Raw genomic sequence first — 13458 nt, 5'->3', positions numbered from 1 at the left:
GTATTTGTGAATACGAGGACCATTGCGGCTTCTCATCTTTTTTGAACATTCTCTGGGGACGGAAGTGAGGTGTGGGGGTCACTGTGAAGCTTCCACTACAGGAGGGAAATTCTCCTGTGCTTCAGAGCAGAGTTCATTCCCAGGACAAGTATGATTTAATGGTGACCGGTTAACCCCTTCTTTGCAAGGCACGGCCAGCATCTTATACAGATGGTTGTGATTTCATGCAACATACTCTGCAAGTCTACAATTAGATTTCACTTTACATAATCGTGTTTGTTTAGATAAACTAACATAAGAATTACTTAAAGGGATTCTCCACCGTGCCCAATCCTTACATATCGTAAAGCTCTATTGATAATAAATTGATCTCACAAAGTGGAACCCCTATTGGTTAGGTGTAATCTGTTTTTTTTTTTTGTATTTTTTTTCCAAACCTGATTTAAAGGGAATGTGTCATCAGAAAATGACTTATTGTATAAATAAGGTTTTATGTTAAGCAGATTTTTAAGAATTTTTGGGGACTTTATTTCTAATTTTCCATTTTTCTAACTATATTAAAAAATAATCCTGATATCTTGCAGTTTTCATTCTCACCACTGGGGCTGAAACTAAGCTGAGACTTCCTGTTGTGTCTGGGGTGATAAGAGGAGGCTGCTGTAAAGCGATATGTACAGCATTGCAGTGTCATGTGACACCAGTAGATAGAGGAGACAATAGCAGCTCCCTGTGGAATTACCTCTTCACAGGTCACAGAGTGTGCTCAGTAATGTCTCACAGTCATCTCAAGGGGAGTCTGTCTATTGTCATCTATGTCCATGAGTCTTACTGTAAAGCATGTCACTAAATGCTGTTATGAACAACCCAGGCAACATGGCCGCCCCCATAACAATGTACAAAAAGTGAAATAGAAACAGATTAGAACAAAAGGACAAGTTTTATATCTAACTAATCCAGGGGTAGGGAGCCTTGGCTCTCCAGCTAAAGCTTTGGATGTCCAGGCATGATGGGAGTTGTAGTTTTGTGACAGCTGGAGAGCCAAGGTTCCCCATCCCTGTTCTGATCAGTAAAATAAAATTAAGGTGACACATTCCCTTTAAATTCTTCAGCAATTAATAATTTGTCCAAATATCTCTTAAAGCGACAGTGATATTTATAGCTCTGATGTCCTCCGCCTTTTTGTCTTTCAGATATATGTTGGCTAAACCGGGAAAGCGAAAGTTTGACGAGCATGAAGATGGGCTGGAAGGCAAAGTGGTGTCTCCGACAGACGGGCCATCGAAAGTATCCTACACTCTACAGCGCCAGACTATCTTCAACATTTCCCTTATGAAGCTCTACAACCACCGGCCGCTGACGGAGCCCAGCTTGCAGAAGACCGTTCTAATAAATAACATGCTGAGGCGGATACAAGAGGAGCTGAAGCAAGAAGGCAGCTTGAAGCCGGTTTTTATTAGCACTTCCCAGTCTTCTGATCCTTTGGGCGACTCGTTCCAGGAGGCTCAGCCAGCGTTCAGCCATCTCAGCTCCCAGCCTCTTCAGCCCACTGACTTGTTAAGCACTACACCACTAGAGTCTTGCCTCACTCCGGCCTCTCTGCTCGAGGAGGACACCTATTGCACTTCCCAGACAGTCCAGCAGAATATTTCTAGCAGCAAATTGCCGCCACCACCGCCGCCTCCACCTCCTCTGGTCCAGCCAGTAAAAGACAGTTTCTCCTCTGCGTTGGATGAAATCGAGGAGCTGTGTCCATCGTCTACCTCCACAGAGGCAGCTGCAGAAGCAGCCTTACATGTAAAAGATGAACCTGTGACGGCAGGAACCCTTAAGCCTGAGGGAACACAAGAGAACAGAACAAGTGAGCCAAAACTAATGGATTCTCTCCCGGGGAATTTCGAGTTGACGACCTCCACCGGCTTTCTTACGGACCTGACTTTGGACGACATCCTTTTTTCTGACATTGACACGTCCATGTACGACTTTGATCCTTGCACATCCAATACCGGAGCAGCCTCTAAAATGGCACCTGACGAACTCCTCAAAACTTTGTCTCCTTATAGCAACCAAGCGGTGACCCCCAATCAGCCTTTCAAGATGGACCTCACAGAATTAGATCACATAATGGAGGTTTTGGTTGGTTCTTAAAGAAGAACTCTGCATACTCCTCGACTCCTTCCCCCTCACATTCACAGCACTGTGCATGCATACTTGTCTGGATATTGCATTACGCTGTATCGGAGTGCCTTCTGTATGACCACCTCGGAGATACACTTTATAAGTCCGTCTCTCGGGAGGGTTGTACCACAGTCCACTGAAGATTTCATACAAACTCAAATCGAGTGACAACTTAAACATCCCTTTAAGCTGTCCGTGTATAAGCACAAGAGTTACCTTGGGGAACGCTGTAAATTGCATGTCCATAACTGTCTATTTTTTCATTAAGGTTTATTGCAAGAGGTAAATTTTATTATTTAGGTAATTGAATTGCCCCCCCCCCCCCCTTTTGTCGTTTTCGGTTGGGAGGAAACATTGGAGGCATTAATTACTGCTTTTTCAGTAAGAATTGCATATACCTGGCTGCTTAGATCCCCCTTGCCCAAATGTTTGTTTTTTTATATTTTTGTACAGATTCTGTCATTTATTATATTGTTTTGGGGTTTGTTTTTTTTAGAAAAGTAAAAAAAAAGTAAAAAAAAAAAAGCTGAGACAGGTGATGTTTCGAGCCACAAAGTGATTTTGATAGGATTTGCGTCTGGATTTCCTTCCTAATTGACATGTACAATGTCGCTCCATATCGTTTATAGCTAGGCTCTACTTCTGTGTTAATGGAGATTGGGTTATTGTCCAAAAAACAATGGAACTGAATTGGCAACTATTCTGCTCGCCCAACAAAAAGTATTATTTTCTAACTCCCTTGTGTATTCACGCTTTACTTGGTCATAGACCTTCATTACTTTCTCTCAGCATGGTCCCTGCCAATATATATATATATACACACAGTAGGATTGTGGCTCCTTAAAAAGAACAAAAAGTTTTTTCTCCCTTCTCTGGTAAGACCAGGAATATAGCTGTATGACTCAAGAACCACTGTCACCGATAGACTCTTGATAACCATTTTGGTGCTGGATTCAGTGTTGTCAGTACATTCTATCACATTAATAGTGACAATTGTTACTATTGACACAGTCCTAATGCACACAGTTTCCCCCTGCTCCAAGCACCGGCCATCAGCTGTAATCTGACGGCGCCACCACAGGTGATATTAAAGGGGTATTCCACTCAAACTTTTGATATGTTGTCGACCATGGTGAGACCCAGTTCTCAGCTGCTGCTTTCTGCTGAAGACACAAAAATCTGTGTGTGAGCTTTACTCTGTCTCCCCCTCCTCCCCCTCCCATCTGAGACGGCTGATGTAAACAAGTCCCTGACTGGCTGTATCTGCAACTTTGTAGCTTTTTTGTAATGCTGAGAGGGTTCATCACAGTGAGCATTTTGAGCTCCGGTTAACCCTCCTAGCATTACAAAGAAGCTACAATTCTGCAGATACAGAGAGCCACTGACTTGTTTACATCAGCTGTCTCAGAAGGGAGGGGGGAGGAGGAGATGGAGAGAATAGCTTACACACAGATTTTTGTGTCTTCAGCAGAAAGCAGCAGCTGAGAACTTGGGAAAGGAGACTGAATAGGTAATAACAAGTATGGAAGAAATTGTTAGTCTCACCATGGGCAGCAACATATGAAAAGTTATGTTTGAGTGGAATACCCCTTTAAACATTGCACATGTGTACTTGCCTTGATGCAGAGAAGCCTGAACAGCACCATTACTTAGGGGGAATGCAGCCATGTCCTCCTTGTGTCCATTTCCCATCAGACATATGTCAGACACGTGCCTTTCCATTCATGTCCAAAGTGTACATATATCTTAATGGGAACCCAATGAAGTCGGACCAGAAGACCATCTGTAGTTCTGAAGGCTGTATACCCTCCGTAATGGTGCACAAGCTCAAACTAAACCTTGGCCCCCCGATGTTTGCGGCTTGCAATAGACGACTCTGTCAGTGGTTTATGGTGATGAAGCCCAGGAGCATATAGATGGTCTGTGAGGTCAGATACAAACATGGCGTAGGACTGACGCCGGCCATAGATAGAGATTCTCTTGGGTTTATGGTGATTGCCAAACGTCCTGCCAACTTCTGTGCCGGGGGGGTAACCGAATCGAATTCCAACCCGCCCAATCCAGCTACAATGGCTCGTCCTCAACAGATACATGGTCCATCTAGCAGCCAGTATGGGCTCATTTATGGTGGTGTTAGGAAAGATAGCGGTTAGGGGACATCGCTGTCCATGGCCAGCTTTAGCGGGTTGTCAGAGCTCCTTTTTGATGTGTGGAATCACTATTCATTTTAATCCTTCCAGGCAGCTGATAAATATAAGGAAGAAATAAAAGATGTCGGCCATGTTTTTAAAGGGTTTATCCCGAAATTTAAAATGATCACCAAGATCACTCAGAGAGAGTCCAATAGAGAGTGAATGAAGCAAAGGCCGAGCACGCACTCTGGTGCACTTACCACTTGGGGCTCAGTAGACCCCCCCAATCTCGTGATGAGTGGAGGTCCCAATGGTCTGACGTGTCCTGTGAATGGGTGATGATTTTAAGTCCTGGGATAACTCATTTAACTGGTCTTCAGTCAAGACCTTATGTTTAGACCACTTCAGATCCTGTGTTTTACATAAGTGTAAGGTTAGGGGCGCTAGTTCTGTACACCCCAACTTATGGTGTGGTTTCTCCATGTTTGAGATCAAAAACTGCAAAATATTAAACGTACAGCTATGACTTTTTGGGAAAGGTATGATATATACCAGGGATAGGGCACCCTCCTACCCTCCAGCGGCTGTCCAGGCATGTTGGGAATTGTAGTTATTTAACAGCTGGAGGGCCAAAGGTGCCCCATCCCTGGTATATAACATAGTTGGAGCTGTCCTCTAAGGGGCATCCTTCTCCAAACTGTGATTGGACATAAAAACCATGGAGAACCCATTGCTAATCCTTCCATAGACAAATCTAGATGGGTATGTTTTTTTTTCCCTCCAACTTTTTGAATTTCCTATTGAGTTCTGCGTATAAACACCTCCCAGCTACCTCATGAGAACCATTGCTGACCCACCCAGTTCTATAGGGAAACCCTTCGATAATTCTTTTATTACGGCTCATTGACATTTTTTGTAGGGGAACAGATGAACTTTAGCCGGCAACATTCTCTTCGTATATGGTATCAACATTAAGTCAAGAAAAAAAAAAAAAAAAAAAAGATGTGAAATAATTGTATTCTAGCAAATGTTCAAATGCCATTTTACCAATATTGTGCTTCTGTAACTATGGTCAGAACCATGAATTACCCGTAACTGGGTCTGTATGCAATTTTTATACCTTATTACACAAAATGGGCTTACGCGATCAAAAACTTTCTTCTTTGTTCCCACCAAATCTGTCAGATGGCTCCGCCTCCTCGTACTGAAGGGGGGGGGCTGTAAAAACAGGAAAATGCTGTAAGAACCCACCGGAGTCATCTGATCGCTGTGTGATAACGCATTGGTTTTTCCACCCTCTCGGACACGCTATTACCATTACAGTACACGTCTTGCCTTCATTCGGGTCACTTTGCTTGCAGTGAACCTTTTTCTATTGTCGATCCTCAGATTTTGTCTGTAAGCAGGAAGCAGCCGATTGTTTTGATATTTAAAGGGTTCGTCAGGAAGTGACATCATCACTTGCTCTATCAGTACTTTTTTATATCGTTTTTGTTGTGCCGATACTTTGTGTTTCTTTAATTTATCCTTCCTATTTAATTTTGAAAACTGTCTTCTAAGTCAATATTGTCGGCCATTTGGCGGCCATCTTGAATGGGTCACCTCCTTCTTACTACAAGAACTCCAGTCTTGTGTCAAAAACAATTGCAACTTTTTTTTTTTTAAATCCGCCGTGGCGTTCTAAGAGTGTTGCCGATTTTATAAAGGAAACCGTCTCTAGACCTTCTTCAGACTCTGTGCAGTATTTCTTTGCTTTCTGTACGGTACTTTTAGCTGTTAACTTACAGATTGCATCCTACTATTTTATATGTGTATTGCTTCCTTAGAAATTACTTTTATATTAATTTATTTAAGAAAATTTTTAAATTATGTTTTCTGGCGATATAAAGCGGTCTCTGCTCACTTCTTGCCGTTGATCAGCTCGGGCACTTTAAGGCACCACGTGACGGCAGTGGGGGGGCGGGGGGTAGGATTGTGAATGGCTTGGATTAAAGGTTTGCTTTGATAATGATGTATATGTGCACGGGAAATGTGAATTTACTCCGCTACAAATTATTTGCTAAAACAAAAAAAACTATCGATTTTTTGTTATTTATTTTATAGCGAGTAGGATTAATTATATAAGGGACATATTTTAAGTTACAAAATGTGTTTACAAACGGGCACGACCATGCTGAATCCTGTACATATATCACTGAGAAGATATGAGTGGTTGTTTTTTCCTCCCCCTAAGGTAGCCATTTTGTATAGGTAATATAATTTTTTTTATATAAGTATTCAATTAAGTAAATAATTTATAATATTTATTATATTCTGTATGATCTAACAATGCCGACCCAGAAGAACGTGTTCTTATACTGGACAGAGGTATGGCCGTGCAATAGAGGAAGGAGGAGCATCAACGTTCTTAGAGTCCAGTGTGGGGGAACATAATAAAGAAGGAATACTTACCTGACCCAGTGCCCTCACTTCATCACATCCCGTTCCTGGACCCCAGCCGGCAGTCTTCCTACCTCTCCTGCAGCTTCATCATGACCCGGCTGACGGATGCCCCGCTCAGCCAGTCAGTGAGTGGGGCGGGACACTGCTGCAGTCACTGATTGGCTGAGGAGGCTAAATCCCACCCATTTGTGACGTGTCAGCCAAGTCATGATGAAGTCCGGAGAAGATGACATCCGGTGGGGCACGGGAGCCCAGCGCAGCATGAGGGCCAGTAAGCATACTGTCTATATTGTAATTCCCCCCCCCCCCCCCCCCCCCCTTCCCGGCCAGACTTCTCCTTTAAACGATTTTAGAATATCCCACCGTGTCTTTTGGATCCCTCCCGATGCATACGGGAGACCTACCACTAATAGAGGAAAGAATATTTTTCTATGTTCCTCTGCACAGAAAACCACCCAAATAAATACATAATGGCTACTCTCCTGATTCCTGGTGATCTCTCCTTATTATATTCTGTTTGTTCTTCAATAAGATTTATTGTTTATCATATCACTATTTGATGATCCAGTCCATACGTTTGATGCCAACCAATGGTATCAGATTAAGGCCGTGCTCACACCTAGTGTTACCGTCACGACCAGGAGGGCGGTGAAAACACAGAAGCCATGCAGATCTTTGCATTATCATTTTGCCCTGCCAGTCCTGCTCCTGATTTTGGTTAAAAAAAAAAAAAAAAGACTGACGGAAATCCTGTGTGTGAACATGGCCAATGGGGTTTAAACTGCGGATGAATGATCCCCTTACACTCATGTGCAATGAGATGACAAGAACTGAGCAGATCCGATCAGCTAGGAGTTTTGATGTGATGTTTCCCTAAGTTATTTATGTTATTTTTTTGTTTGTTTTATTTTTTTTTTCTCTTTTTTTTTTTCTTTTTGTAAATATATTTATTTTATTGTGAAGCTAACATCTGGATTGTAACATGTACAGAATGTATGGTAGGAATGTACTCTGTTTAGGAATGTGCGTCCATTTCAGAAGTGGGTGTAAGGCAAGGATAGGAAAATGTCTGCCATACCCCTCGATGGGTGCAGAACTAAAACAAAGATCCCGTTTGGTGTTCCAGTATTCAAAATCGGAGAGTTAAAGGGGTTCTCTAGCATTAGAAAAGCACAGGGCGGTGACTACCACACAAGCCATGTGATCCGGGACTGAACCCGATACGTCCCATTAAAAACAGTTACAATGTTAGAAGTATTACCCGTCGCCCATCATTCTGTACTGGGAACCTATTGTCCAACTCAGCAGTGATTATGGGGAGACACTAGAGAGATGGCCCCCAAAACAAGGCAGAGCATGGTGTCCTGCCTGACATACTCCATCCTTTATATGTTTTCCTGATAGGCCGCGTTCACACTGCATTTTTGCAATCTGTTTTTTTTTCCCCATCTGTTTTATGCAAAAAAAAACGGATGAAAATTTTGATACATTTGTGTGCATACATTTTGATCTGTTTTCCCATTGACTTCCATTAAAAAAAAAAAAAACGCATCTTTTTTTTAACTTATACAAAAATGTGGCTGGCAATGTGTTTTGATCTCTTTTTCATCCGTTTTTTTTTTGTGTGTTTTTTTTAACATAAAACGGATGAAAGAAAACAGAGACGCACTGTGACCCCAGCACTTCCCTCAAATCATTCAAGCTGTAGTGGCATTGAATTATGGGTAATGGAGACATAAGGAATCTTTCCAAAGGCATCTGGTTATATTAATCAGATTAGTTCAATCATAGATTTTAGATGTTTATAAAAACCTTTCCTTAAAGGGGTATTCCACTCAAACATAACCTTTGATATGTTGCTGTTCATGGTGAGACTAACAATTCCTTCCACACTTGTTATATCTATTCAGTCTCCTTCCCCCAGTTCTCAGATGCTGCTTTCTGCTGAAGACACAAAAATCTGTGTGTGAGCTTTTCTCTCTGTCTCCTCCTCCTCGCCCCTCCCTTCTGAGAGGCTTTATCTGCAACATTGTGGCTTCTTTGTAATGCTGAGAGGGTTAAGCACAGTAACTTCAGATTAGCCCTCCTAGCATTATAAAGAAGCTACAATGTTGCAGATACAGCCTGTCAGGGACTTTACATCAGCTGTCTCAGAAGGAAGGGGGGGAGGGGGAGACAGAGAGAAAGGCTCACACAAAGATTTTTGTGTCTTCAGCAGAAAGCAGCAGCTGAGAACTGGGGGGAGGAGACTGAATAGATAATAAAAAAACATAAAAAGGAAATGTTAGTCTCACCATGGGCAGCAACATATCAAAAGTTATGTTTGTGTGGAATACCCCTTTAAAACTGTTAGAATTTTAGCCATTGATCTGCTACAATAGAGAATTTTCCTTCTTACAGAGAGGCCATGATCCTTGCAGAGGTGTATAGTTCCCAGTACATTAGACTTACATACGTTCACCGCGTCGCAGCTCCGTCCATCAGTCGTATTGATGACGCCTAAAGTGTTATACACATATTGTAGTGTTAATTTCTTATAAAAAAGATTGTATTAGGTTTCTGTTGGCCCCCCAAAAACTGTTAAAAAATATTCAGAAAATCTTGACTATGTATTATTATAAATTAGAAAGATCCGATCACAGCATTATTAGAGAGCGTAGAGGGTTGTATTAAAAGGCCTTGCTTTCTTCCAGAAACAGCGCCGCCCTTAACCAATGGCTGTGTCTGGTATTGCAGCTCAGTGCTATATAAGTGAATGCAGCTGGGCTTCACTTTCCCCTGATCCTAGACAGCCCCTTTACTCTGGGTATCAGTTGTTTTGCACTTACACGTCCCTCAACCAACAACCGACTAAAACCTGTTCAGATTTGAGTCTCCATAATAAGTGTTTAATACTGGGACACCAAACTTCTCACGTTTATGCAAATTTTATCATTTTTGTCTTTGCAGAAAATTTACTTTTTTTTTTTTTTTTTTTAAAGAATCGGGCAATGCATGAAACTTTCCCCGTCTAAGGCCGCATTTTCCTCCTACAGACCTTACAGCTGTGCCTTTTCTATGCAATACGACAGACACGTCTGATATCAAATTACTGTACTCACTCGTAGGTTTGGGCTGTAAAGCAAAACAATTGGGCAAATGTACATGGAAATGAGCAGTCTTTTTGTAGTTTTATATTATACAATAAACATTTAAAAGAAAGTTTTTGTAAGTCGTTTTTTTTTTTTTTATTTTGATACCAATATATGAATATGGTCAGAGTGAAACATATGTATGAAAAGTTGTATAAAGATACTTGTTTTATGTTTAAAGGGGTACTCCGACGAAAATCGCTTTCTTTCAAAACAACTGGTTTCAGATAGTTGTATAGATTTGTAATTTACTTCTATTTAAAAATATCAAGTCTTCCAGTACTTATCAGCTGCTGTGTGTAATGCAGGAAGTGGTGTATTCTCTCCAGTCTGGCACAGTGCTCTCTGCTGCCACCCTGTGTCCATGTCAGGAACTGTCCAGACCAGTAGCAAATCCCTATAGAAAACCCTCTCCTCTCCAGACTGGAAAGAATACACCACTTCCAGTTGCAGGACAAGAATACACCACTTGCAGGACATACAGCAGCTGATAAATACTGGAAGACTGGAGATTTTAAAGTAGAAGTAAATTACAAATTTCTGGCACTTTATGGCACCAGTTGATCTGAAAGAATTTTTGGGGGGTTAACAACCCCTTGAAACTGCTGCCTGTTCTTCAGAAGAGACATATTCCAGCACATGGTGCTCGTGCATTGCCCCTCCATTCAGTGTCTATGGGACTCGATAGTGCGCTGCTGTACTCCGCTATTTCTAATAGGCCCATAGACTATGCATAGAAATGCAGTCACCTGGGAGGCCTGAGACCTGGGGATAGGGCATCAATGTCCTTGCTGGGGAAACACCTTCAACACAAAAAGACAATGCAATCTGTAACAATGCTCCATGTTAAGTGAATTGTTCTGTGAAACTGATGTAAAGGACATAATAAGCCAAAAGCTGAAAGCAGTAAACCATGCCCAGATGTGCAACCACAAATACTGCAGTATTGGCAAACGTGTAAGGTGTCACAGGAAAGTTTCCAGAAGAACTTTTAACCACTGAAGTGAAAAACGGGGACAACTTTGTTATACAATTGTCTGTGTATATGTAATCCCAGGGACTGAGCAGCTGCTATAGCAGCTTGTATATATGACTGTAAGCAGGCTACAGAAAACAACCCATTTCTTAAAGGGGTATTCCACTTTTGCTATGTTGCTTTCCACGGTGAGACTAATAATTCCTTCCATATTTGTTATTATCTATTCAGCCTCCTTCACCCAGTTCTGAGCTGCTGCTTTCTGCTGAAGACACAAAAAGATGTGTGTGAGCTTTTCTCCCCCTCTCTTCTGAGACAGCTGATGTAAACAAGTCCCTGGCAGGCTGTATCTGCAACATTGTAGCTTTTTTGTAATGCTGAGAGGGTTCATCACAGTGAGGTCATCAGCAACTTGACCAGGAATAACCCTCCCCGCATTACAAAGAAGCTACAATGTTGCAGATACAGACAGTGATAAGTCTAAATTTAGATGTTGACCCGTCTCTATGGAGAAAAGTCAAATACCCAGGATTGATGGTTTTTAAATATATCTAGAGCTGTAACCTGCAGTATTACCAACTCGTCCTTATAAATCACGGACACAGATAAGACATTGTATCATGATTATAAGCCTGGATAATGGCCCAAGTTTTATTATGGTAATCACATTTTATAGACAGAATATGGGGCGGTACTACTCATTCATATGAAATATGTAACATCCAATACAGGCGGAGTTCTAAGTCACAAGACACATACATGTCACTCTCTGGTAGCCCAGTCCATATATGGTCAGTAGCATCCTGTACTGCGCAGTCAAGGTAACACAATGTTTTATTATTAAAAAATTGTTTATAGATAAGAGAGTCTCTTCTTTGTTCCTTCGTTCCTTGGGTATTGGGACTATAAATGATAACTTTCCAGGAGTTGTTCTCATTGACGTGCAGCCAGCATTCCTCTTCTTCATCCAGAACATCTCTCTGTCACCCTCTGATCCCGCTCTGATCATCTCCTGTCTCTTCAGAGGGCAGTATATATAGGTGTAGTCATATAGGTACGGTGCAAGTAGGTAAAATCACATCACCTGGCCTTATCAACAGTCAGGGACTTGTTTACATCAGCTGTTTCAGAAGGGAGGGGGAGACAGAGAGAAAGGCTCATACACATCTTTTTGTGTCTTCAGCACAAAGCAGCAGCTGAGAACTGGAGGAAGGAGGCTGAATAGATAATAACAAGTATGGAAGGAATTGTTAGTCTAACTATGGTGGGCAACATATCAAAAGTTATGTTTGGGTGGAATACCCCTTTAAATCTAGCAAACCCCTTTGAAATGGATCTGTCAGCTGCAATACATGTTGTAAAACTGCTGACACTGTTAGATGCTGTTAGGTCAGCCCTCGGAATTTAGAGAACTGCTTCTTACATACTTTCATTCTCCAGTGCAAAGTGTCAAACAGGTCGTCCCAAGCTCATGAAATGCTGCAAGATGGAGTGCCTACCTGCTTCCCTTCCCATCCATATCCCTGATTGACAGTCAGCGGAAACTTGGAGTTTCAAGCAGAGATACAGCTGGGAGGTAGAGCAAGAAGGCAGTATAGCCCTTAGCACTTTAGCAGCTTGGGAACGCCTCTTTGACTCTTTGCACTTGAGAACAAGAAGTAAATTTCTTTGTTGGTGCCGAGGATGAAGGTAAGAGATATACCTTTATCCTCAGCGTCCTGTGCCCACTAGGAAGCTATGAGCAGGTTAGATTCGTCATAATTCCCCTTTAAGCCTCAGCGCAGCCCCCAGGAGAGAGAGAAAAAATCCACTGGTTCCTGGTCATTGGCTTTATAGGGTCCATGGAATAATTTTGACAGGTGTTCTGCTACATCTGTACCGATAGCTTCTGACTGCCCGGCCCACTTAACCCACTGGGGGCCAGACTGCTGCTTTGGGAGGGAGGGGGTTAACTCACCGACCTGAGTTCTTCGCTCTTCGGACCCTTCTTTTGCAAGTACCATCAGCGGATGAGATGGGATTGGCCGACTGAAACTGCAGGAATCTCCACTCCAATTGGTCCCACCTTAGTCGCTGATTGGCTCATTGAAAAAAAAGAAGCCAAATAGTGAAGACCTCATGCCGGGAGCCCCTGATGGTAAATATAACACCCCCCCCCCCCCCCCCCAACTGAGCTCAGTGTTGCCCCCATAGAGTTAAGCCAGACTGTAACTTTTAGGTTAACCAGGCACCCTCCAATCTGCCTAATGGGGGGCACCTGGTTATATGCTAGAGAAGTTGTGATTGGTTGCTATAGTAGCTGTGATTGGTTATATAAGAGCTGTAATTGGTTGCTATGGTAGCTGTGATTCTTTGCTATTGTAGCTGTGATTGGTTATATAGGAGCTGTGATTGATTATATAGGAGCTGTGATTGATTATATAGGAGCTGTGATTGGTTGCAATAGTAGCTGTGATTCTTTGCTATAGGAGCTGTGATTGGTTGCTATGGGAGCTGTGATTGGTTATATAGGAGCTGTGATTGGTTGCTATGGTAGCTGTGATTGGTTATATAGGAGCTGTGATTGGTTGCTATGGTAGCTGTGATTCTTTGCTATAGGAGC

The 13458-nt window shown here is 42.3% G+C and overlaps 1 protein-coding gene across 3 annotated transcripts in view; it reads left to right on the top strand.

The window, feature by feature from the left end:
* The window catches only part of SERTAD2 (SERTA domain containing 2), a 49047-nt gene extending 39097 nt beyond the window's left edge, over nucleotides 1–9950 (top strand). For all 3 annotated transcript variants that reach the window (XM_069954655.1, XM_069954657.1, XM_069954654.1), the window contains exon 2: nucleotides 1191–9950. In XM_069954655.1, coding sequence (XP_069810756.1) covers nucleotides 1195–2145 — 951 coding nt within the window. In that variant the 5' untranslated portion in view covers nucleotides 1191–1194 and the 3' untranslated portion in view covers nucleotides 2146–9950. The remainder of the gene's footprint in view (nucleotides 1–1190) is intronic.
* The last annotated feature ends 3508 nt before the right edge of the window (nucleotides 9951–13458 follow it).

This window comes from Dendropsophus ebraccatus, chromosome 15 (assembly GCF_027789765.1).
Source record: "Dendropsophus ebraccatus isolate aDenEbr1 chromosome 15, aDenEbr1.pat, whole genome shotgun sequence".
NCBI classification, from domain to species: domain Eukaryota; kingdom Metazoa; phylum Chordata; class Amphibia; order Anura; family Hylidae; genus Dendropsophus; species Dendropsophus ebraccatus.
Note: the sequence above shows the minus strand (reverse complement) of the source record. Positions and strands in the feature narration are given on the sequence as shown.